Consider the following 26,878-nt stretch of genomic DNA (forward strand, 5'->3'; position numbering starts at 1 on the left):
TAGCGGCTGGCTGGGCCATTCCGCACACATTCATTCGGTTTTACAGTCTTGACCTTCCTTCGGCACCTGGCACTCGTGCGCTCTCCTCTTAGTAGTGCCACTTTATTGCACACAGGGGCAGGCGGGGTTTCGGCACGGTTTAGTGGGTATCTCGTTCCCATAGTGTCGTAACCGACGCAGTTCGAGTTCCCTCGAAGGGGAACGTCTCGGGTTACGTATGTAACCCTGGTTCCCCGAGAAGGGGAACGAGAGACTGCGTCGGTCCGCCGCACCTCTCTCCCCGCCTGAAGCGCCTGCTTCATAGTTTAAGCTAATGATGAGTGTGTACAGGTGTGCTTTATACTCCTCCGGTTATTCCGTCACACCTTACCGTTCTAGCAACAGGCCAATAGGATTGGAGTGATTTCATTCACGTTCAGACCTGCTTCGCCTAGAGGCGTTCCCATAGTGTCGTAACCGACGCAGTCTCTCGTTCCCCTTCTCGGGGAACCAGGGTTACATACGTAACCCGAGACGTTCTTTGCATATCGTCCCACAGGTTTCACTTCCTAAATAATTCATTTCCTTTTGAGGCTCCAGGTTTCTCTGTATGTCTGTGGCTTCAAACTGCCACAATTTATATTCTGAAATCTTTAAAGTAAAAAAAAAAAGAAATAACAATCCAGGCCCTCAACCAGCTGCAACAAACTTTAATATTCACAGATTATCTTGCTTTCACTTCACTTGTGTTTGCAGCAACAGAATGAAAATAAAACCAAAAGTATGAATCAATTAATTTTACGATCAGATGTATTAGTTCATAATCCTAGGATTTCTGAATTAAACTTCATCAGAAATGAAGCCATTAAGTAAGTCATGAGTTGGTCAAATTTTAGAAGAACAAATCTTTTCAAATCAGAATCATGTGAATAATCGCATTTTCTAAATTGACTCAGCAGGTTATCGTAGTCAGGGAGGTTCAGATGTCTCAAATCACTATTTGCTAGTTGTCAGATTGTTTAAATGCTGTTTTATTTTGTGTCATGCTGTGTTCATACTGTTGAATTTGACTGTAAAAGCAGAATGTGATGTAGGAGGAGCTTACTGTAAACAAATTCTCACAGGGATCCAGTTTACATCATATTTAAAGGAGGTTCATAGATGTGAAAACAGAAGCACAGACTCACCTGCACAACATCTGGGTTTAGCTTTAGTAGCTCAGTTTGGAACTGGATCAGACAGGTTCCTGGAAAAGGACTGGAGTGGATTGCTCTTGTACACACATCTAGTTCTCCTATCTCTTACTCCCAGTCAGTCCAGGGTAGATTCACCATCTCCAGCAGTAAAGTCTATCTACAGATGAACAATCTGAAGACCGAGGACACAGCAGTGTATTACTGTGCCAGAAGAGACACAGTGAGAGACAATAACAGGAGAGTCATACAAAAACAACTTCTTCCATTTACCACCATCACTGGCAATATTCAGTATTATTTGTTGTTTTTTCCACAATACTGATTGTTACTCTCAGTGATGGAAAGTCTGAGTAGTGACTTATTGAATATTGAAGTTCCAACCTACACAAACAAATAAAATATTATTCTTTATTTTTAAGGAAAAAAATACAATTTTGTTGTTTGTCCTTTAAAGCAATGTTTCATGCAATGCTGTATTAGTGTAGTGAAACGTTATCTTTGTAATGATATTGATTAATATCATGCATGTGATAAAAAATGTACATTTCAGTAAAAATAAAATAAAGTCTTCCAGATGATTTGCAGATTGAACACCAAAATATTTATGAGAACAATTTTCCTACACAAAACCCAGTCCACAATTAATTGTTCTTTGTCCGGTCCCTTATATACATGACGACAGTGGTGGTTCTACACCAATAGTATTGATGGGGCCAGGCTGGGGCCAGATGTTTTGTCAGAGGGGCACATTCAATAAGGGACAAAAGAGACAAGGAAATGTTCAAGCTTTCAAAATGTCTTGTTTAGTATATAATGTAATGTTTTAGTATGTTTCAGTAACTTACAGTTATTTGTTTCAGTAACAGGATCTTTTCTGTGACTTAGTTATAGTTTTATTAAATTACATTATTCCAAAAAAAACCCAACAACATTCCTGTTAACTTTAGCTGGAGTTACAGTACATTCTTTGATGCAACTCTTCTTTGTAAGGCTTAATGAACAGGATAAGCTCTAGTGTACTGGACTTTCTCTGGATCCCAGTTTGTATTTTGTATCCCACTGTAACTTTTGCTAGGAAAATAGAAACTTGTTCATATTCACCCCTGTAATTAGTCATGATGTGAAGTATACACAAAATTAAATACATTATGGTAGGCCATCATCTGTGCATTATGGACGGGGATTTTGATCTTTAAACACTTTAATTCCTGCATTATGATGAAAATGTTTTTATTTATGTAAAAGGAAACACAAAATTCAGGTGGCACGTTTCCAAATATTAAATTATAACAGAATCTAAGTCAGTGCAGCTTTCAGGTGTTCTGTGTTGCTTTCAGATCTGCTACTTTTTCTTAATGTGCAAGTTATTTTCTAAAGGCATTCTCATTTGTTATTTACTGTAAGCTATATTTCATACGTTTTTTTTTAACAAATTATCCTTTAAAAAAGTGGTGGGGACATGTCCCCAGTGTCCCGAGTGTAAATGACACCTATGAATTTACCCTTTAGGGAGGGGGACTCTCAGGGGCGCTGCATTCAGTTTAATGTGCATTTTGAGTCAAGTAGATGTAACGTTGAGGAGAGCAATGTGTTAAACTGATTACGCTGATGTTGATTTTACAGTATCGATGGCGTAGATATTTGTATGAGCAGTTTACTTGAAAAATGGGACAGACTCTCTAGATCTAGCTTCCAAACAGTAACATGGATGACTACGTGGTCAGTTATAACATCATAAGACTATCGCAAAGTAAATGTTTGCTTTACAGGGAAACTATATGCTTGTTTAGACATTCTCAATTCAGTGCAATGAATAATATGAAGTTCAATAACATGTAATGTTAACGTTAGCCTATAAAAGCGTGTATAATGCGTGTGCTAGATTGCTCTGCAAAAACCTCGTTGATAAAACAATACTAAAACGATGAATGAAACACTTCACGTTATATTTTTCATTTACTTTCGTGAAGTCGAAAGTTCGCCTTCAACTTGCGCTCCAGCGGCAGGGAGAACACTTTCTATCAGGGATAACTACCTTGACACGACGCTGGACAGTGGAGGTGTAACGTCCTAAGGATCCCACTAGTTGAGACACTTTTGTTCTGCCTTTCACATCAGTGCCATATCATCGCAAGGAAGATATATTACTATGATTATTGTAGACTTTTCGTTCAGAGGGGGGCCATAGGGGGTCCAAGGTCTGTGTTACAGAGGCACTGGCACCCTGTTGGCTCCCCCCCAAAACCGTCACAGCATGACAAACCCTCAGCATGTTACCAGTATGTATTGCACTGTATCAGAAGATACGGAAAATTTAATAACAAAGTCCAATTAGCAAAACCAGAAGGACCTCAGCAGCCTCGCAGTCCACAGTTGTCCATACTGTGACAAAGGGGGATGAGTTGAGCAGCTTGATGACCATACACAGGAATAAGCTCCCGTGCAGCTCAGTGAAACACTTGGTGTGAGTGGCATGAGTCTTTAGTTGAAGACACTTCTCTTGTCAATGTTAGTAAATATTTACTTATTTGTTTGTTAGTTGTTTTTATGTAAATATTCAGCACAATTCCAAGCATCGACTAATTGTGACACACAGTTCATCTTTCCCTTATAGCCTGTCAGTGTCCTACTCTACACAAAGTGAACTTCCTCACAGTCTGCTATAAAGACTTGATATCATGCTGTCAGTTGCAGCAGAAGAAGAGAAGCTCCCATCAGATCACCTTCAATACCAACCATGTTCTCTGTAGCTCTGCTGCTGCTGCTGCTGCTGCTGGATCCCGTGAGTCTCACTGAGGCAGAGACACTGACAGTATGATCACAGCACACTGACACCAGAGGAGGAGCCCTCAGACCACTAATGACTTCAGCCCCAGTTCACTGTTACAGAGAGAAACAGACATATTTAGCAATGAAAAGGTAAAAGGAACATAAAATGTTTTGTGTACATTATAATAATATTAAATATACAGTGGAGGCATTTTCCAAAACAAATCTTCTCTGTCTGGCTGTCATTACTACTAATTAACAATAATATAATATTTCTTGTGTAAGATTTTTCTCCATTGTAATATGAATATCACTTTGTGGACCTGCAGTCAGATCAAGATGGGTAAAAAGAAAACATAATGTCACATTTTTTTTGCAAAGTCAAGATTTTGTCTCATAATAGTTGGTGAGTATGTTTAATATTGTTGTTTGTTGGAGGATCACTTGAGAAAACACAAAATTCCACTTTTGAGGGAAATTCATATTAAGCAAGGTTTAAATTTAGAGTTAATGCAAAACCTAGCTGTTTTCCACTTTCACTAATGTGACTGCAGGGAGGATGGAAAAGTTATAATTTTCACTGAAGCTTTTGTTTAACATAATATGACAGAGTTCATGTGTCTGACTGGGAAATGTCTTGTAATATAATGAAAAGTTTTCTAATTTTTATTCTTGCTGGGGTATTCACTGATATATTTATGTTGTTGGTGTATCCGTCTGTTTTTAACCCACTGTCTCTCTCAGAGCCCTGCACTCCTCCTTTCCGAACAGATATTAGTCTTTTTGTATCAACACTGTATCTCCAAAATCTCCGACTGATGTCCTGAAAATGATTTTACTTATGAACACTTTGTGAGAAAGTCTTCACATTCTTCACATGTTGTGCATAATAAACAACTTATAAATGTGTTTTTCAGTGTATTGCACAAAAATATACTGAAACATGAAACTCTTGTGGGAACCAGTCATACAGTAAACATTGATTCTCCAATTTCACCAGTTCCTCCCTGTGAGGAGGAGTCAGTGCAAAACTCAGATGTCTTCCACTTTGCACACACCTTGCACTCAATAAAAATAAACATATCAAACATTAAAATGTTGGGTATCATGAACACATCTCTCTATTGTTAATACAAACTCCCATGATGTCTCTACTTTCTCACTGCTAATCCAAAATCCATGGTTATGTAAGAAAACATCTGGACAATATGGTCTAAAGTGTATCTTTTTTATTTAGCAAACTGTAAAATCCAAAATGACACTGCATCGATGTGTGTAAGTGCCACAATCAGGACTATAAGAAGTTAACATCTTCTCCACAAAACAGCATAATTTCAACATTTCTGCAATTACTTTTCTTACACTACTTTTGTAGTTTACAGTTTTGGCTTTATGTTTTAAGGACAACAGTAGTTTCAGTTTCTATACACATTTAGCAGGATTTTCTATACACATTTAGCAGAATTATAAATCAAGCCTTTTGAGTACTCAGCCATACAAATGCAGTACTACATCAGGCTAACAATCAGTCCAGTGAAAGACAACCTGATCCTGGAGGAAGACCTTGATTTCACAGAGATGGAATGGCACCATCTTTACCGTCAGCAGTGACTTGCGCTGTGGTAGGACCTTGGTCTGCACCATCCTGGTAAATATGCCCAAAAATGTACAAATACAACTTTGATTAAATCACTCACACACACACACACACACACACACACACACACACACACACACACACACACACACACACACACACACACACACACACACATCATTACCAGAAATGGCTATATTATTTAGCGTTACCAAAAAGTGTAAATAACTAAACATTAGAGCCATTTCAGCATACATGTTCTTAAGTTAGGTGGGAGCCAATTAGAGCACCCCGAGGAAACAAACATGAAGATGGGAAGAACATTGTGCAAACTCCACATAGAAGACCAGAGGTAGTTGACCAGGACCATCACAATCCAATTTAGATGACACTACAGTATCACTCAATCATGACACAGTTGGAAGAAAATAAAATAGGTTTACAGTGTAATATTTACAAAATTTAAATAGTGTTCCCCACATATACTTGGGCCGCCCAGGAATATTGACAGCTGCTGAAGTAGATTTGGCAACCCATTTTAGCATTTTGCAGAGATAAACACAGAGAGATGTTAACTGGTATTATGTAACAAGACGCAGACACGGTGGAAATATGACAAGCAGGCTCTGCATGCACAGCGAACAACTAATCAAAATATTGTTCTTGATCAGTTTATCAAACAACCAAAACAGGCAGCGTCGTAATGTTGGTTTTGATAAATATTTAATTAAATGCTTAACCTACTATTGCTTGACCATGTTAAGTGTACATCAGCCCATCTTGCAGGTGTAGAACTGCTCTGTGTCGTCTCCTTGCAGCAGCGCTGGTAGACATCTGAGACATACAGTCTGCTCCACATTGATGTCTTGCGTTTGCTGTAGTGAAACATAAGAAAAAAGGCTAAAATACCAACAATATATATTTACACTTTGCTGCAGACTGTGCTCATTGTTTTTCCCTATAGACTAGGGATGTCCCAAATATACTGTATATTTTTGTCCAAGCTAGAGTTCTTTGCAAATGCAAGTCCAATCCAATATTTTTTATTCAAATTTTGAATAAATATATACCTGGCACACTGATATAATGCAGCTTTAGCCTAATACATTCAACAGACCTTATTTTACACAAGCATCTATACATCCCAAAACTGAAGATCTGGATTGAAAAATGCAAAATTTATAAACATTCAGTAATTTAAGATATGAATGAATATTTATCATGAAAAAATGTGACTCTTGACTTTGAAATCAAGAAATATCAATCTGCTGAAGCTACTAGTTGAGTGTTCGGTATCCTGCTCTTTGCTAGAAAAAAAGAGGAAGAAAAGAACAGGGAGACAACAGGTCTGTTGACAGTTAGTTACTATCCATGTTTTGTCAACACCAGGTGTCGGTCACTTGCACCAGTGTGTCGAAATAATTTTTCACATTCACACAATCTTCATTTTTTTTTCACTCAGCAGGCTGAGGTGGATAAAAAATAACATGAGTACAGTAAGAAAAGGTCAGATTTCTGGGTTATTTCTGTCTATTCTGATTAAAATCTGCTCGAATGTGCCCCAGTACTGATCCTCAGGATCTGCTCAGGACATAAAATTTACCTGAGAATGCTTTTACAGTGGAGAAGAGATCTTCTGGGCACCAGTCCAATTCTCCTGGCATCTCTCTGGCGACAGCTAGCAAAAACACATTATGAAAAGTATAACAATAAACAATCTAAATATGTGCACTTTATGTAAGTTAGCTGATGGTACTGGAAAGGAGCTGGCCATCTTTCCTGAAAATGCAGCACAGAATGTTAATAACGTGCATTTTGAACATCTTAACATCTGGTGCCATAACCTCATCAGTTTCTGAGTGGAAACTCTACATAAGATCAGCCTTTATTTGTCTCACAGGTGTCTCACATACAGTTGTTGCAAGAGAGAAAACAATTCCCCACTCATCCTACCTTACCTATAAAATGAAGTTAAAAACACTCTCAAACACTCACTGGAAACAAATCTAAAATTTCAGATAAATAAATCATATTCCTGACATCAACATGAGTGAAGTTTGGAAAGAATGATGAAGTCAGTCTCTATCAGTCTCTCCTTCTCCTGCTGCTGCTGCTGGTAGACAGGAGCTGGTTCAGCCAGCAGCTGAGTTTATATGTGCAGTATTTTAATGTACGGGGTAAACTAAGCTAAACAGTTACTAAAGACAGGAATCTTTAACTTTAGCTTGTTTGTAACAATTAGCTATTAGCCGAATCAGCGCTGTACTTGTGTAAAACCACAACACAGCTGTGGTGGATGAGAAACTGAGCAGATTAAAATATCGGGCTCTACATGTTTATGCTAAACAGGTGTATTGATAAATGTTTTAATAACCTTCCAAACTGTCGCGATTTTATGTTTGTGTTGCTTTCTCTGTGCTGAAGTTATTTTAATAAACTTGATGGTTTTATCCAGTTTGTTATTAAATTTGTAACAAACTTTATTGTGTCTCTTCAAGCAAAGCCTACAGCTTTTCATTATATTCCTTCTTATGGGATTAATATCCTGCCTTAATTCAAAACTGACAATAAAGTTCTGAAAGGTTGAAACTAAGTGTTTGAAAACTCAAAATCTTACAAAAAAAAGTTTTGCAAGATCGAAAACAACATGTAATTTGTTAAGCTATGAGGAGAGGAAAAGTCCGCTAGCCACTAGGCTAATTTATGCTGTGTAAAATGCAGGCTTAATTTACAGTAATCAATGGAGACTATCAACCAGACAAATCTCGACAGTTATTAAGCCAAAATGTTTGCTTTTGTTAAATGTGATTATTCTAATAAACCACGTTTATGTGTGGTAGTCATTTCAAAGTTGGCTTTACTGTAGTTAACCAGTAACAACTATTTGTGTTGTTGTCTTTTCTTTTATGGTCTAAAGCACTGAAGATGAGGGAGCATGCTGTGGTCATCACTCACAGGAGGACGAAAAGAAGCAGATATATATATTTATGGACAGCTTCATCTTGGAGTTCATTGTTGTTGTCTACAATGAATGAACAATGATCATTAACAGATGGGTTGTCATTCATCAGTTCATCCTCAAAGACACCTTTGGATGTAAAGGCAAGTACTTTAGCATTTATTGAAAACTAAACTTACTCACAATAATCTGATTTAGCTGTCAAATGTTTTTAGGTGCTGCAAACCCAAACTAAAGAACGATGGCACTGGGGCTGAAAATGTGCAATGAATAAAACTATTTACATTTTAACAAATACAACCGATTGATTCTTTTCTCTCCTTTTGGTTTGCAATATGCAAGTGTTAAACTTAAAAGGCTGGGTACCTACAAGCTTAGGTGTCATTGACATGTCCCCACCACATTTTGAAATGGCTGATTTTGTCCCCATCACTTTTTGAAAGCATTTCTTAAAAACATTCTGAAAAGTAGCACCAAGAAATGTTAACTAAGAAATGAAAATGCTTTGAGAAAGGTTTATTTGCAATAAGAAAACATGCAATATAGTTTTCCCTCGTAAAAAACAGACATTTCCACCATAAATTGGAGCAGAAAATGTTTCCAGAATGCAGGAAATTACGAGTTTAATGCTCAAAATCTTCTGGGGCAGTACTCAGACCTCCAGCACATATATTTCACCATCATAGTTTCATCTAAATAGTACTATATTTTTGTCTTGTTCTCGTTCATCGTCACATCTTATGTGTAAATGTATCATCACACCCCTAATCTGAGACCTTATGTGCCCACTTTACAACACAAAGTGACACCCTTGCTTACTAGTTACAGTGCTAGTAAACAGAGCTGAACAGTTTACAAGAAAGAATGACCTCCTTTAGCATCTATTAATTCATTAAGGTGTTTTTCTCAGTTGTGATGTGCTACCAAAATAATATACTAATGGACTGAATTCAATAAAAAACAAATGATTTGGTCGCCCCCTTCAGAAGGCCAGCCACATCTGTAATAATACATTGAGAAACAAGTCTATTATCATCCTGCACTGCAACAGCTCTTAAGGCAGGCTGGAGTGAAAACAAACTTACCTTTCTCAAGTTATACAGTAATGTAATAATGTGAAATATACTGTATATGAAGGTGGATCAAACACAGCTGACCTTGAATGTAAACAGGGTACAGAGGAGCCTAGAATTTATTTTCATTCTTAACACACAATAGATAAGCTTTGCAGGCTGTTGTAAAAAAAAAAATCTTGCATGTTCTCCACTTTATTATTTGTTATTCTGTAGCTACACAGTAATATTATGGGTGTGGGCTGTATTAAAAGTATCCACTGTTCTTCCATGCTCTAATAACACAGTAACAACGAACTATTTCTCCCATGCTTCCTCTGTATTTTCTAAACTATGTATTTTTCAGAGTTTCAAAACTTTTTTTCACACATTTGCACACCAGTTTTCAGATCACCATTTACAAGGTTTCAAACCAGGAAAACAAACTAATACACTGGGATTGAAGATTGCAAATCTTAGTTTTCGATCTTGCAAAACTTTTTTTTGTAAGATTTTGAGTTTTCAAATACTTAGTTCCAACCTTTCTGAACTTTATTTTCAGTTTTGAATCAAGGCAGGATAATAATCCCATAAAATCTGATGTTGTGGTTAGAAAATAATGATGCGTCTGCATCGCTTTGTAGATACATTAATGTTTGTAAATTATGTGGAATCTAAAGTGAGTCATAATATGAGAGTGACAAAAAATGTTGCAGATTTCTTTCACAAAATCACTAGAGGGCAGTCAGTGTCAAGTTTCTAAAAGGAGACACTCAGATCTGCTGTTCTCATTGATCTTAACTGACACTTGAACTCTGGACTGAACTAAAGCTTAACATGTACACTGGATACTGTGATAGTTGATACTTTTCTACCCTAAACAAAAGTCATGTGTTAACTTGATTCAGCGCATTTTGAACTGAAAAGTATGGCAGCATATTTAAGTTAATTATTTTATACAACAAACAACATCCCGACAACAATTAACCACCTAGCATGATATTTGATTAAGACAGAGATAAATGTAAAATGTAGTTATAATCACAGAAAGTAACATATAAATGTGTGAACTACTTTAGTTTTTTTCTAATATAAAAAAAATATTTTTTGCATTTAGTCACACAGGTTTCAGTTCCTGAGCAACTGTTTTCTTTGACATCTCCAAACACTGAAATTATTCATCATCGTCTTTTACGCAAACCTTCAAACCAGCAGCATCAGACTTAAGTCTTTATACCATCTACATGATCCCGGCTGCGTCACTGTATTTCTGTTTGCAGCAATATTATTTTAATGAATATGTTTTCCATTATCCATGATTCATGTTAATATTTCCATTAAGAATAGTTATAATGAAATAATGTACAATGAAATTAAAACATCATTTGTAAAGCAGAGGTGATTTCCAGGCATGTTTTCACTCTGCAGATATAATAACAGTCAACAGACTCTTCTATTGGCTCCAGTTAGACCAACATTGATGCTTCATGTGTTTGATTCTATGCAAACTCAGTGACCTTCCTTGTTACTCAGCTATAAAAACTTCCCATCAGGCTGTCAGTGGAGTTCACAGCACGTCACTTTCAACATAAACTATGTTTTCTGTAGCTCTGCTGCTGCTGTTGGCAGCTGGATGTGAGTCTCTCTGGATTTGTCAAAGTCAGCAGTTCTTCTTTTGCAGTATAACTTGATCATTTGTTACAAAACATTTTCTTTTTGAACAGGTGTGAAGTGTGAACAGTTGACACAGCCAGCCTCTGTGACTGTGCAGCCAGGTCAACGTCTGACCATCACCTGTCAGGTCTCTTATTCTGTTAGTGGCTACTGGACAGCTTGGATCAGACAGCCTGCAGGGAAAGGACTGGAGTGGATTGGAAGCGGAGCTGGATCCAGCACATCCTACAAAGATTCCCTAAAGAACAAGTTCAGTATCTCCTTAGACTCTTCCAGCAAAACAGTGACTCTAAACGGACAGAATATGCAGCCTGAAGACACTGCTGTGTATTACTGTGCCAGAGATCCACAGTGAGAGACAATAATGTGAGAGTCATACAAAAAGTACTTCCTTTTTTTACCACCACCACTATCGACATTTACTTGCCGTCTCAGTATTACTTGTTTTGTTATTTTCACAATGCTGATTGAATAGTAAAGTTGCAACATAAGAAAAAACTACAGTGTTGTTTGCCCTTTGAAGCAATGTTTCAAACAATACTTATTATTATAACGGTTTCCATGTATCTTTATAATGACATTGATTGATATCACGCATGTGCTGAAAAAATTTACATTATTTTGTTTAATTTAGAGATAAACTCTTCTACAAGATTTGCAGATTGAATACCAAATTTTTAAGAAAACAATTTTCCCACACAAACCAATGCGCAATTAATTGTCTGGTCCATTATATACCTTATAGCCTGTCAGTGTCCTTCTCTATGCAAAGTGAACTTCTTCACAGTCTGCTATAAAGACTTGATATCATGCTGTCAGTTGCAGCAGCAGAAGAGAAGCTCCCATCAGATCACCTTCAATACCAACCATGTTCTCTGTAGCTCTGCTGCTGCTGCTGGATCCTGTGAATCTCACTGAGGCAGAGACACTGACAGTATGATCACAGCACACTGACTGTTCACTGTTATTTTTCCTTTTTTTTTATTGCAAGACAAAATACACAATATAGACATGACAATACAATGGAAAGAAGAAGAGAGAGACAAATGAAAGAAAAACATCAACTAAACATATACATGACAACAATAACAACAGCAGAAACAAATTGACTTAATCTTGTGTGTGTGTGTGTGTGCGTGTTTGTGCTGTGTGTGTAAATACAAGCCTCCCATATTGTCAGGGAAGGGAGATGCCTACTGGATAGAAAATAGAGATAGGCTAGGAGGCTGGCGGGGGACTACAAGCGAAGAAGAAAAAAAAACAACTTTTTGTTATCATTACTATAATAGTGATAACAATAACAATAATAACAAACAAGTATGGGTTATTAATAATAATACAAACAAAAAGTCAAAATAGGATTGGAATACTGCTGCTGCCACCGTCCCCAACCGCTGCAAGTGACAATATACGTAGTATTTGAGTCATCTGCCCCTCGGCCTCAGGCCCTGTCAGTAAGGTAACGCGAGGGCGCCTCCCGGGGCAGCGGAACGGGACAGCAAGGGTTGGGCACGCCGGGTCAGCACACCTTTATGCTTAGAAAGTTTTCCTATTTTACTCTGTTTGTCTTTTAAAAGATTGTTGGTTTGTTTGTTTAATTTTGTCTGATGCTGGTCCTATTTTGGGTTGCTCCCAGACCCTTTAGGAGGGAGCCAGCCCAAAGTGACCATGTCCACTTTCTAAACTGCTCCCAGACAGTGAGGAGGGGGCCAGTTAAGTAGAGACTGTGCATTCATGTGCAAATTAAACATTTATTTGATGTGTAAAATATAGAATATTTGATGTGGAGAGTAAAGAATATGGGGACCCAGCCCTGACCAAATAGGCCTCTAGTAGATATTGTTCAAAACATGATTTGTGTCTATTACGGTTGGTTTGATTCGGCAAGAACCATGGAAACAGGATTGGATGAATTTAATGAATGCTGTCCAGGTAGAGTGTGAGTCTATCGTGATGTTTGTGGTGGGGTTAGATAAGTTTTCCATGGATATGTACTCTATCATTAAGTTTTTCCAATGTGTTATATGTATGGCGGTGATTTCCAGTTCAGAATGATGGTTTTCTTGGCGATAGTTAGAGCCACAAGGAGTAATCGATTGTTTTCCTTATTTTCCAGACTGATTGCTGATATATCACCTAGTAAGCAGAGGGGAGGTGACTGTTCACTGTTATTACACTGATTCAAAATTCAACATGTTTTTCTCCACAGCTGTGAAGTGTGAACAGTTGACACAGCCAGCCTCTGTGACTGTGCAGCCAGGTCAGCGTCTGACCATCACCTGTCAGGTCTCTTATTCTCTTGGCTACTACACAGCTTGGATCAGACAGCCTGCAGGGAAAGGACTGGAGTGGATTGGAATGAGAGTTGGCTCCAGCACACATTACAAAGATTCACTAAAGAACAAGTTCAGTATCTCCTTAGACTCTTCCAGCAACACAGTGACTCTAAACGGACAGAATGTGCAGCCTGAAGACACTGCTGTGTATTACTGTGCCAACACAAACCATTAGTAGACCTGAACAAAAACCTCAGCGCCTGAACACTTGTTACATGAAGCCACCAGAGGAGGAGCCCTCAAACCACTAATGACTTCAACACCATATCACTGTTACAGAGGGAAACAGTCTAGAGTTTTATTATACAATAAAAAAATCTAATTATCCTAATTTCAATTGACTGCAACTGTTTTTTTATTCTAAATTCTGACATTGCAATCACTGATAAGTGATACATATGTTTTCCCACAATGAAGAATAAATGAATATTAAATCTTTCAATTAATGAAATACAGTCAGCTGACAACCTAGCTTTAAATCCTCATCATCTAAAAAGAAACAGATTTTTTTGTCAGTTTCTCCTCCATAAAATCTTTACTTACATAAAATAAAACTCATAATTATCTGAATCAATACTACATCAGTAACTATAACAGTAGTCTTTACTTTACTGCAGATGTAAATTAGCCTAAGGCTAACTCTGGTGTAATGCATCAAATGTTTACATTTATGTTATTAATTGCACATGGTCCCTTCTAAATAAAAAAATCAATCAATCAATCAACCAATTATGGTGATGTTCAAAACAGAAACAAATAAAACCAAACATTAATACATGTTTTTTAAACTGGTTTCAGTGAAAAGTGGAAAGTGGGTAGAAACTCTGACATCCGACAATTTTAATGTGGCTGCAAAACCTATTATTAAAGGTTTGCTTTTCAGTTGTGTGTTTTTGCTTGTAATTTGTTCTGTTACTCATGAATAACCTGGAGTCTAATTTCAAACAAAAAAAATCAAAGCACAAAATTTTACTTCTCAGAACAATTAGGATTCAAATTCAGACGTTTAAACCAAATTAATTTGGCTCAAATCACAACAGTGAGAACAGGTGATGTCCAAGTCCAAATCAGCAGTATCTTCCCTGTGAAGAGGAGTCAATGCAAAACTCAGATGTCTTCCACCTCTACTTATCTGACTGCAGAGAGGATGACAGAGAACAGTGGACACACAGTTTAAAGGTTCAGTGTGCAAGTTTTAGTTGCATCTAGTGGTGAGGGTTGTGAATGGCAAATAACGGCTCAGTCACCGCTCACCCCTCACTTTGCAAGCATGTAGGAGAATCTACGGTGGCGACACGCTCTGTTGGCTCTTGTGCTTAATAATACACGTGGTCTTCCATTTGTCCAAATTTTACTAATAAAACGAGACAACTTCTTCTTCCTACTTCTTTTGAACATTTTGATAGATTAGCAGCTTCCATCCATTATTTCCATGATGTGAAACATGTTTTTGCTATTTCATACTGTAAGTATGAAACTTTTAACATTGTGTTGTGAGAATGAGAAAAATGTGAAGAAAAGGACACTGGAAGCAGCTGGTTCTGGTTCTTGGGGGGTCTTCATATCGATACTGTTTGACTGCCTGACACATATACAAGCCATGTAGTAACATGATTCGCCTGTGCTTTTACTCTGATGGCCTGTGTTTTAAGACTGATAATTGTTGACTGCTTAGCTCAGATTGCAAAAGTACAAAGTTAAAGTAAGAAAGATGTTTTGTTTGATTTACTGTTTTATATTTTTATGTGTCTCTGCAGTCTCTTGTGTGTTGACCTTTGCTCGGCCTTCAGAGAACTACGGTTGTACATGATCATATTTCAGATTAGACGCTGATGTCCAGTAAAGAGGAAGTAAAAGTCCGCTCTTGCTGGAAACTCGACCCTTTAGAGAACTAAAAAAGGTCTCCCTGACGACAGATGGGTGGACGCCTTACGAAAACCAGAAAGAGTTTTTCGTCTCATTTAGTTTTCTTTTCCCTCTTCTGGACTGGTTAGTTAGTGTTTACTTACTTTAACATCCAATTAAGGAGCTCATTCCAGGTTATGTGTTCAGTGCCCTGCTCTCTGGAATCTAAAGCGAGAGGGGAAGCGGGGTTTACTATGGAATCAGTCAGGTCAGTACCTAGTATTTAAAACTAGCTTGTTATCAGAGGTCGTAAGTGGCATCTGAATTCATAATGCTCTAAGGGTGCTAGGAGATGGTGACCCGGGAGAAACTGTGAAGAAAGAAAAGTCCCATGTTAAGTTAATATTGTGATAATGAAAACAAAAGCATATGTTGTCAAATATATATTTGACCTGTTTCTTATTTGTCGCACAACATGTTGTCAAAATTGACTGTGCATGCAAAATAAAATGCATTAATATGTTCACTTACTCTGACTGGTGTTCAGTTTGACCTATTTGAATAAAATGTAAAAACTAAATTACTATTTAATAATAATTGAATGATTGTTATTATGTAAAAAGTGAACTGTGTGTTTGTCAAATGTTTCTCCAATGAAATATGAAAATCACTTTGTGGACCTGCATTTGTGTCATGGTAATTCAGTGAGGAGTATGTTTAAAGCTGTTTGCTGGAGTATCACTTAATGAAACAGCAAATGTAACTTTTGAAGACAGCTCATATTAGGCAAGTTTCAACTTTAGATTGCCTAAATCTAATTTGTTTGGCTGGTGTTTGCAACTCATACATTGTAGTTATTTAAAACCAACAAAACAAAATGACAACGCAAGCTGTCTTGCAGAGATGATGATAAACCTTTTCTTTATTGGAACATTACAGAACATAACAGAGTTCATGCGTCTGACTGGAAAATTTCTTTGTATTGGTTGTGTACTGAGGGGTTACAATTAATATTCTCAACAGTGCTCTTAATTTGTATAGGCTAATGATAGATTATTTTTCTTTTCCCCAGTATTCTGAAAATGGTTTGACTTATGAACTCTCTGTGAAAAAATCAACAGCATAACACTTCGTTATGGTGTTATTTGCTGATTTTTCTTTTAAAACGTAATACATTGATAAACATTATCTAATGTATTTGTCAGCCTTTTTCACAAATTATATTAAAACATTAAACTCAGGTACAGTAAACATTTATTCTCCATTTTCATCACAAAGTAAGAAAGGTTACAATATGGTAACCCTAGTTCTATTAACACAGGCAGAGCCCTCTTTGGGTACTGCCTCCTCCAATCACACACGCAATTGCCCACTGAAATTTGTAGAGGTGGATCTGCTGAACCACATCCGGGTGCACTCTCCACTCTCTCAGTTGGGGGCCAGCCCTCAACATGAGGTCTCAGACACCACCCTGTCTGTTGATGTACGTGCTGGAGGACCAGAAACACAACCTGGAGTGGTTTGTGGATTGGTGAGAGCCGAGGGGGCCACACACCACCGACTGCTCTCCCCCAGCAGGTCCCTCCCCATCCAGTCAGAGATGCATCCATGATGACACATCTGAGGACACCCTGCCTAGCAGCACCTGCGCTGCCAGACGGTGAGGAGAGTCCCAGAATTGAATACTTGTTCCACACTGTCAGTGTTTACAAGGTGTGCTCAACAAAAACATGAACATATAATTGTTTGTGTTGTATTAGTGTAAGCAGACTGTGTTTGTCTATTGTTGCGACTTAGATGAAGATCAGATCACATTTTGTGACCAATTTATGCAGAAATCCAGGTTCCAACGGGTTCACATACTGTTTACTACGAATAATATTTGTGACCCACAGTGTAATCTAGCTCCAGTTGTGTTCCACACCATTGTAGGAAGAGCAGGAAGAGAGTCTTAGCCATTTTGGGGACCCAAACCACTGTTTTGATCTGTGCTGTCTCAGCCTCAACACTGGTCGACAACCTACCAACGTGAACACGTCCGCTATTGTTAACAAACACATGCACCAAACACACACACCCCACCTACATGCACACACACCTCTACATGCTTGCTGATTGTTGTATGTGTGCTTTTGCTTATCTGTGCCAAAGTTAAACACATTTAACTTTTTCCTTTTGTTCCTTGTGGATATTGTTTGTGGTAATGCAATAACAGCTAATAACTACCGTAATAACCTGTTTGCTAACAACCTAGCCTGCCCCGACCAGATCCCAGCAGAGGGTTGACTGATGTCCCCACTTCCACCATATATCTCCATTTCAATTGCTTTCTTCCTGTGAGAAGGAGTCAATGCAAAACTCACCTGTCCTCCACCTCTTTATCTGACTGCAGAGAGGATGAAAAACCATTTACAAAAGTACACTATTTACACACCAACAAGGCCAAGGCCCCACAAGTCACAAAGGCCAAACCTGAGAGATAGAGGGGCTGCTAGGGTTAGTGCGCAAGATGTAAGACCGACTCAAGGAATACAGGAGGCCATTCAGGTCAGCCAGCAAGACGCTAAGCTGACCACGGAGACAACGGTGAAATGACCACACTGCCCCCAAGGCTTCAGTCATTCATTGACGAGACACACCGAGCACTGGCTCACTAAAGGAGGGGATGGCTGCCACATTCAGACGGTAGAACCCTGTAAATGTGGACTGAGATGACCACGTGGTTGCTGTACATATAGCCGCCCCCCACCACAAGGCCCACGAGGTAGCAATGCCACAGGTTGCGTGTGCCCTGCTTAGGTGACCACACTCCAAGCAACGCAGTATACACATTCAAATCTTCTCTCTCTTCCAGCACGGAAGTGGAGGGAGGAGGGGGTTATGAAACAGGTCTGATGAAGGCCCAAGAGCAGAACGAGGAAGGGAAACCCGCCAAGACCCTGAACACTCCCCTCTGTCTGTTCTATTTTCTGCCTTTCTTCACATTTGCGACAGAGGCTCCTCAGAAAGAGAGAGACGTGCTCACTTTGTTTTAAAAAAGCAACAATGTGCTTCCCTAGTACACGTCTGCAATATAAAAACAATCCATGCATGACTGAGGGTTTTCCCTGGAGAATACTGCACACACAATACACACTGGTCATGGCCATCTATGAATGGCAGAGAAATACCACAGCCCACACAGTTATAGCCAACTATCCATCACCTCTGCCTGCTCCACTTTCTTACTTTTGTCTTTTCTTTATTTGAGATGTGCGGCATTAGAGGACAGTGCCATCACACACACGTACTATTGTTTCCCTGTGCGCGTAAGCCAACAACGCCAGCAATACATCAAGGGAGTTCAGTATTGAGCCAGATAGATGCTTCGGTTTGGTAAGAAAACAGAAGTGTCTCTCTCGTCTGTTAGTCGACTTGACGTCTGTATGCCAGCAAGAACCCTGGCAGGCACGTCACCTTACAAGACCGCAAGCAATACGCCGGAAAGAGGAGACACCCAGCTCCACAACTGGGAGGCTGCTTTCCCGGTGGACACATCGTCACCGGGCTCAAGACAAAGTAGACAGAGAACTGTTTTTCAAACAATGGAAACAGCAATCCAACGAGGCTACGAAACACTACAACAAGTAAGATTTCATTTCTCTGTTTGCATGGATTCTGCTGTGAACCACACTTTTCATTTTGCAAGTACCCCAGCTCAGGTGGAGATCATGCCGGCAAAGGTGCTTTATAGGTAAACTATTGGGCATGACTGGGCAAGCCAGTGTCTGAAAGAGGTTTTGCATGTACCTGACCTCGGGGGATCATCCCCTTACATATAAAATATGTAACGGTCTTGATACAATAGAGAACAGAGGTGATTTGATTAGTCTTTTCTGACATTAAAAACTACTGATGATGGTTTGTTTGTCCAAATCAAACTCCAGTTCCTATTTTTCCTGGTCTAATGATGTAAACCGTTGATCCATGTAAAACTTGATATACATATTTTAAATGTACATCTTTAGTTGCTTGATTGTGATTTTTATGATCATATTAACACTCATGTCTATTCATACATTTTAGGCTAATAAAAGATCCATATCTGATCTTCCTGTGAGACGAAGTCAGTGCAAAATTCAGATGTTTTCCACCTTTACTGCAGAGAAGATGACAGACAACAGTTGATACACAGTTTAACATGATGGACGAGAGGACACTATAGGACAGGGCTGCTGCTTTTAACTGTCTGCTGGGCAGGTGATGACCTAAAACTAACTTTTATTTGTGTCACCAGCTTATTTCACTTTGTTTTTTTTAAATGTCTTGACAGGTGTTGATGTTCATACTCTAAAATAATCTGAACCAGTGGTTAAAAGGCCTGTAGAATCCCACAGATTGACCTGTACAGCTTCTGCATTCACATTCAGCAGCTACTCTATGCATTGGATCAGTCAGGATCCTGGAAAAAAACTGGAGTGGGTTGCTTCGGTTGATGATGGGAGTGATTGCAGCAAAACGCACTCTCAGTCAGTTCAAGGCCGGTTTTCCATTTCCAGAGACAACAGCAGACCTGAATAGTATAGAGCAGACTAAACTGACCTCACAAAGACAAAACTAATCATAAAAGGGGAACATACTGTATATAATGACTGATCCGAATAATTTTGAAACTAAAGGCGTGACAAAAGGGTTTGAAATGGGGGACTCATTGAAGAAATTTAGGGGAACTCTAAAATATCATAAGATTTGGTGCTATTTTGGTAATATTTTCTGTATAAATTTATATTTTCCTATATTTGAGGTTATATTTAGGTTCTTGAAATAAAAGGGTGATAGTACAGCACCATTACACATTTTTTGCCTGTCCAGTGTGCACTGGCATTTTTATTGTTTCTCAGCAAAGGGTGATTAAAAACAATTGCAACAGTGAATAATTTTGTCCGGGCTCAATATTCTCTGTATGAATTTAAATGTATAGTAGGGTAGAGCAGAGGCGAAATTACCATTTTTCAGAAAAACCTGATTTTAAAAGATTATGTTGCAGACAATGAAATATTGTGGTCACTAACTCACAGGTGTGATCTATCAATATCAGGTGGTATTTTGTACAAATGTGGAACGACTTCCGTATAATTTCACTTTAAACGTAAGTGACACACGCAGGAGAGTTGAAACATGTTGACTACATGTTTTGTGTTTTCCTTGTTATTATATTATATATTATATTATTATATAAACGTGACTATGACTACTTATTAATATGTAACTGCAAATGTATTTTGTCCTTTATCTTTGCAAAAAATTTATGAATTACATTTTCTATCTATTTACAGTTTGTCAAATGTTCCAAGTAACCCAACCGTATACTTGCTCAAAATATTTTTTATTGGCAATGTCAATCCATTTTATAAAACATTTCTTCAACAATATGAACAATATTAAAATGAACATTCATAACATAATATAAATTCTCATAATAATGCAAATATAGTCATGTTTCTATCCAGCCTAATACCTATATACCTATACCTAATTCCAAAATGTGCATGAAAACATCTGGCTGAATCAACCTCTGTCTGTCTTTCTGACCCTCACTTTTGGCATAATCTGTTGGTATAATATAACATAAACATGTTTCTGCTGCAACACAGAGAAAGTCACCACATTAGCAGTGGGAAAAAGAAACACTTGTGGTCACTGTAGTGGGACGAAAGTAACACTTGATACTTTCGGCTATCTGGATTTCTGGATTGTTCCTTTGTGTTTGGATTGCCTTGCCTTTCATTTGGACATCCTGTAAGTGACTGTGACAAACCTGCAAACATATCCAGCCATTTCGGGTCCACACCTCTGTTTAGCCGCCATTGCACTCAGCCTATTTGATAGTAGCCAGGTGCCCCCACCCCCAAAAATAGGGCTCCCAAGACAGCCACGGTGTAATTTGAACGCTGTGTAACAAAGACAAACACCTCCAACTAGACTACAAATTAAACAAAACAGAACATTCAATCTATCAATTTAAACAGGTTGTAAAAATCATATCATATCACATCTGGTTAGAACAAGAGCTACATTACTCACTGATTACAAACGAGGCCATGTTTTAAGAGGATGGACACAGGTTCAGACTTTGCTGGTAGTTATGAGAAACCATAATGCCAACGTTAGCTATATTCAAACTTGTTTGATAAAACCTTGTTTGTAAATGTGTCACATCTGAACTAAGATTAACATTTTGAAGGTTTATTAAAATAAATGTGGGGACATATGGTACTCTGATATTTTTAATTTAATTTACTTGAATGTCTTTAATGTCGTTGCATTTTACGTACAACACAATTTGTAATTCAGACATTTTATGTAAATGAAAGCATGCAAACAAACTGACTTTGAGGAATGACTCATGAACACTGATTCTCTAGTTTCTCCAAACAATGAACTAAAAGCCAAGTGCAATCTAGTTCTCTTTGCTCTGTGAGGAGGAGTCAATGCAAAACTCAGATGTCTTCCACCTCTACTTATCTGACTGCAGAGAGGATGACAGAGAACAGTGGACACACAGTTTAACATGATGGACTATAGGACAGGACTGCTGCTTTTAACTGTCTGCTGGGCAGGTGAAGATATTCACTGATCTTGATCTGAAATATTGTCATTTGTGCCACCTATTTTACACATGACATGCATATCTTTTTTGGTTTGACAGGTGTTGATGGTCAGACTCTGACAGAATCTGAACCAGTGGTTAAAAGGCCTGGAGAATCCCACAGATTGACCTGTACAGCCTCTGGATTCACATTCAGCAGCTACCAAATGGCCTGGATCAGACAGGCTCCTGGAAAAGGACTGGAGTGGATTGCTTTTATCTATACTGATGGTAGCGGCACATTCTACTCGCAGTCAGTTCAAGGCCGGTTTACCATCTCCAGAGACAACAGCAGACAGCAGCTGTATCTGCAGATGAACAGTCTGAAGACTGAAGATTCTGCTGTTTATTATTGTGCTCGAGACTCACAGTGACTGGAGTTGGTTGAGCAGCTGTACAAAATCCTACAGTACTCATCTTTTGTGCTGATGGAGCCCAAGAATTAATTTTTTTCATAGTATTTATACACTCAAATTTTTTTTTTTTATTGTTGTTGTTGTATATGTTGCTTTATATACTATCATTATTATTATACTGATATTTTACATTACGTAAATACATATTTAAACATAAAAAACACAATAAAGTTATTTGCTACTTAAAAGACCAAAAAAACAACAACTAAACAATAAACATATAAAACTTCTTTATGAAACAGCAGCAGGACAAAAAATAAACCACTACAAATACTACACATCTCAACAAATTAAGACACAATACTGTAACTTATGTAGAATTTAAGTGAAAAATAATGTTGCAGTTTCTTTTATAAAATCACTAGAGGGCAGTCAGTGTCAAGTTGCTCTCTCCTCTGTTTCTAAAAGGAGACACTCAGATCTGCTGTTCTCATTGATCTTAACTGACTGACACTTGAACCCTGGACTGAACTAAAGCTTAACACTCCTGCTGCTCATGTACACTGGATACTGTGATAGTTGATACTTTTCTACTCTAAACAAAAGTCATGTTAACTTGACTTCAGTGTGAATATGAAAGTTTGACTATAAGGTGTTTACCATCATCAGTGACCGCAGCTCCATCTGTCAGTGTCAGTTCATCTCAGCAGACATGAAGTAGATCTCAAGATAAACAGCAGGAAGCCTGAAGTAGCTGCTCCACTAGAGTCTGTAAACACTGAAACTGTTAAATGTATTTCATGCAAACCTGCAGCAAAATTAAGTGTTGAAAGTTTTTTCATTCCAACTACTATTACTGTATTTTTCTTGTTATTGTAATGCTAATATTAATGAATGTTTTCCATTATCCATGACTCATGTCAATATTTATGTTAAATTAGTAAAAATGATCTTATCATTGTTGCAATTACTTAAAAATGTACATAATGGTTTAATATAAAATAGTTATTAATACAATACATTAAAGCATTAATAGTTCAAGTAAAAGCAAATAGTTGTTTAATTTCTGTAAATGCAGGAACATTTTCCAAATGTTACAATAGAGTGTATGATAAAACTAAAACATCATAAGCAGAGGCTATTTCCAGGCATGTTTTCACTCTGCAGATATAATAACAGTCAACAGACTCTTCTATTGGCTCCAGTTAGACCAACATTGATGCTTCATGTGTTTGATTCTATGCAAACTCAGTGACCTTCCTTGTTACTCAGCTATAAAAGCTTCCCATCAGGCTGTCAGTGGAGTTCACAGCACGTCACTTTCAACATAAACCATGTTTTCTGTAGCTCTGCTGCTGCTGTTGGCAGCTGGATGTGAGTCTCTCTGGATTTGTCAAAGTCAGCAGTTCTTCTTTTGCAGTATAACTTGATCATTTGTTACAAAACATTTTCTTTTTTGAACAGGTGTGAAGTGTGAACAGTTGACACAGCCAGCCTCTGTGACTGTGCAGCCAGGTCAACGTCTGACCATCACCTGTCAGGTCTCTTATTCTGTTAGCAGCTACTGGACAGCTTGGATCAGACAGCCTTCAGGGAAGGGACTGGAGTGGATTGGAAGTGCACGTGTTGGATACACTTCAAGCTACAAAGATTCCCTAAAGAACAAGTTCAGTATCTCCTTAGACTCTTCCAGCAACAGAGTGACTCTAAACGGACAGAATGTGCAGCCTGAAGACACTGCTGTGTATTACTGTGCCAGAGATCCACAATAACACAAACCATCAGCAGACCTGAACAAAAACCTCAGTGCCTGAACACTTGTAACATGAAGCCACCAGAGGAGGAGCCCTCAGACCACTAATGACTTCAATACCTGTTCATTGATACAGAGAGAAACAGACAGTAGTAAATTAGTACTAAAACGTATAACAAACATAGCATAGTTTAGCATAATAATAATAATAATAATAATAATAATGAGTGGAGGCATTTTCTAAAAAGTATCTAATTAATGACATCATTATTTCAGTGGACAATTTGTTTTAAAAAGCTCTTCATCTAACAAGAAATGAAACATAAACATTTACTTCTTATACCGCTTTTGCAACTTTTTATTAACATAAAATAAGACACATTACAGTGCATTAACTCTGACTAATGTTCAATTTGACCTATTCAATAAGATGGAAAAATATTCTAATAATCTTTGAATTATTCTTAATGTGTTAAAAGTGAACCGTGTGTGTCAGATATTTCTTTCAATAGAATGAAAATCAGATTAAGAGGGTTAGAAATAAAATATAATGTCACCTCATGTTTGTCGTGATGGAGTTGTGTGAGACAATTCATTAAGGAAGTTTCACATTTAGAATGCTTAAATCAAATTTATTTGGCTGGTGGTGTTGTAACTCGTACATTATTGTTTTAAAGTCCATATGAGGATTTGCTGGTGGCTCATCTTGAGAGAGAGAGCGAGAGGAGAGGGAGGGAGAGAGAGGGAAAGGGGTGTGTGAGTAGCCATTTCCTGTGAGCTAACTATTAAACATTAAACATTTTTAATTTTAAATTAAATTTAAAAAAGGAAAGTTTTTAATTCTGCTTTTTGTTTCATGAGAAATTCCACAAAAAGTATTGTTGTAGTTTTTACACTACTACACCACCATAGCCTACATTTTTCCTGTTGCGCACCCTCTAAAAGCAGTTTTTTTCTCTGAGTTTCTCAGCAGATGTAACTAGTGAGCCCTGCACTTCTTCACTCTAGTGAAAAACTTCCACACACCTACTAAGACGTGTGTGTGGCTGTAACATGATCTGTCTGTGCCGCTGTGCACACACGAGAAACACGGCGCAGCACAGCGTGTTTGTAACGTTCAATTTGATCAGCAGAAAATTGGATATTTGACACTGCTCAGGCCCAGTCGCTGGTCAGGGCCGATTAAACGAAAACCAGCCTATTTCAGTCATTTCAGCTGATCAATCAACGCTATTAAACAAGCTACCAAACAAGCTAAGTAATGTTATATTAACATAGTGGGCTTGTGGAAAAATAATCGGTTATAGTAATTTTTTGTCATGATTAATTTATTAATGACTCAGCATATATTAAAGAATCAGTTCATCCAATGTAATGTTTAAGTGAATAAAATAGCCCTGCCAGCCTACTTAACATAACTGGAGGTCCACACTAGGCTACTAAGGATTTGAACTGTGTTGTGTCGTTTAAAGAATGTTTCGTTCATTTGACCTAATCGTGTGACTCAGGAGGAACGAGTAGTCTGAGGGAGTGATTTGTTCATTTTCACGCATGTGTGAATTGGACTCTTACGTTCACTCGTCACACAGCAGCTGCATGGGCTCCGTCAGCACAGGAAACAGAATTGATTAGTTCACGACTCAACTGTGGGTCTCTGGGTTTGAGTCGTTTATTTGTCACATGACAGCTCGGCTACTGTGGAGCAGGAATTAACTAATTAACTTGTTCACCACTCACATGGGTCCTCCTCGGAGTCTGGCGTTCACTCGGCAGGCTGAGTTACTGCCAGCACCGGAGAATGAAAGAAAAGTCTGTAGTTAGGTAACATTTACTGGACTGACATCATATATCTGTTTTGTTAATTATGTGACATTTAACATTAATAAAGCATAATGTTTTTACAGTGCAGTGATGTTGATGAGGTCGTTTCCTCTCTAAAACAAACACACCCGGTCATTAAAACATTAAAACACAGCCACGTAGCAATGTTACGTGGCAAACTCATGTTTGTTTCTCTGTCTACAGAATCCGGACCTGATGAGGCCCATTCTGCGTCCAGACCTACCAAACTTCTGCGTTTATATTTTGTGTTTATTTCTATGTTCCTCTCTTTGTGCTGGAGTTCTTTTAAGAACTTGGTGGCTTTATCCAGATTATTATTAAAGTTGTTAAAGAGTGTGTTTTATTTATCTAGTGTGTCAAGCTTATTGCTTCAAAATATTCCCCACAAATCTGGTGTTAATATACAGATTTTACTCATGGAAAGGGACGTTAGGCTACTTTATGAATGAGCACTTCAGAGATATAAAGATAGTAATTATAATTATATATACATATATATGGCTGGTCTGGTAGTATACTCAGGAAAGATTGTGAAAATGGACAGATTTAGCCGGAGTAGTGGCTTAATTGAATATTGACAACATATTTCTGTGGTTTTTCCATGGTTTGAATTTGGTTGAGGCCACATGGGGCTTTATAGAAGGATGATAGAGAATGATCAAGAGGTGAATTTGTACATTATACTTTGTGCATTATACTGTCAATTAATGCAAGCCAGGCAGCCTTTCGTGTTTGAGAACTGTGCTGTTTTTTTTTTTTTAAATCACCCACTAGAGGGCTGCAGTGCCGCAATAACCAGCCTAGTTAAAATGAAAGAAATGAACAAAATTACACAAAATGAGTTCATTTTAATGAACGAGATTTGAGATTCAAGTGTGTCAAAAGAGTTACT

The 26,878-nt window shown here is 38.0% G+C and overlaps 1 long non-coding RNA gene and 1 gene segment (V, D, J or C); both read left to right on the plus strand.

Annotated features, from left to right (window-relative positions):
• LOC119886972 overlaps window positions 1–23,966 on the plus strand; it is a 97,439-nt gene extending 73,473 nt beyond the window's left edge. The window contains exons 2-3 of the long non-coding RNA XR_005441578.1: window positions 13,436–13,486; window positions 23,907–23,966. This is a non-coding gene — a long non-coding RNA (uncharacterized LOC119886972). The remainder of the gene's footprint in view (window positions 1–13,435; window positions 13,487–23,906) is intronic.
• LOC119886964 lies at window positions 11,148–11,608 on the plus strand. The segment is given in 2 exon segments: window positions 11,148–11,187; window positions 11,277–11,608. Coding segments are annotated over 2 exon segments (345 nt in total).
• Window positions 23,967–26,878: the final 2,912 nt, after the last annotated feature.

This window comes from Micropterus salmoides, unplaced genomic scaffold (genome assembly GCF_014851395.1).
Source record: "Micropterus salmoides isolate LMB-PRFRI ecotype aquatic unplaced genomic scaffold, ASM1485139v1 Ms_hic_scaffold_10, whole genome shotgun sequence".
NCBI classification, from domain to species: domain Eukaryota; kingdom Metazoa; phylum Chordata; class Actinopteri; order Centrarchiformes; family Centrarchidae; genus Micropterus; species Micropterus salmoides.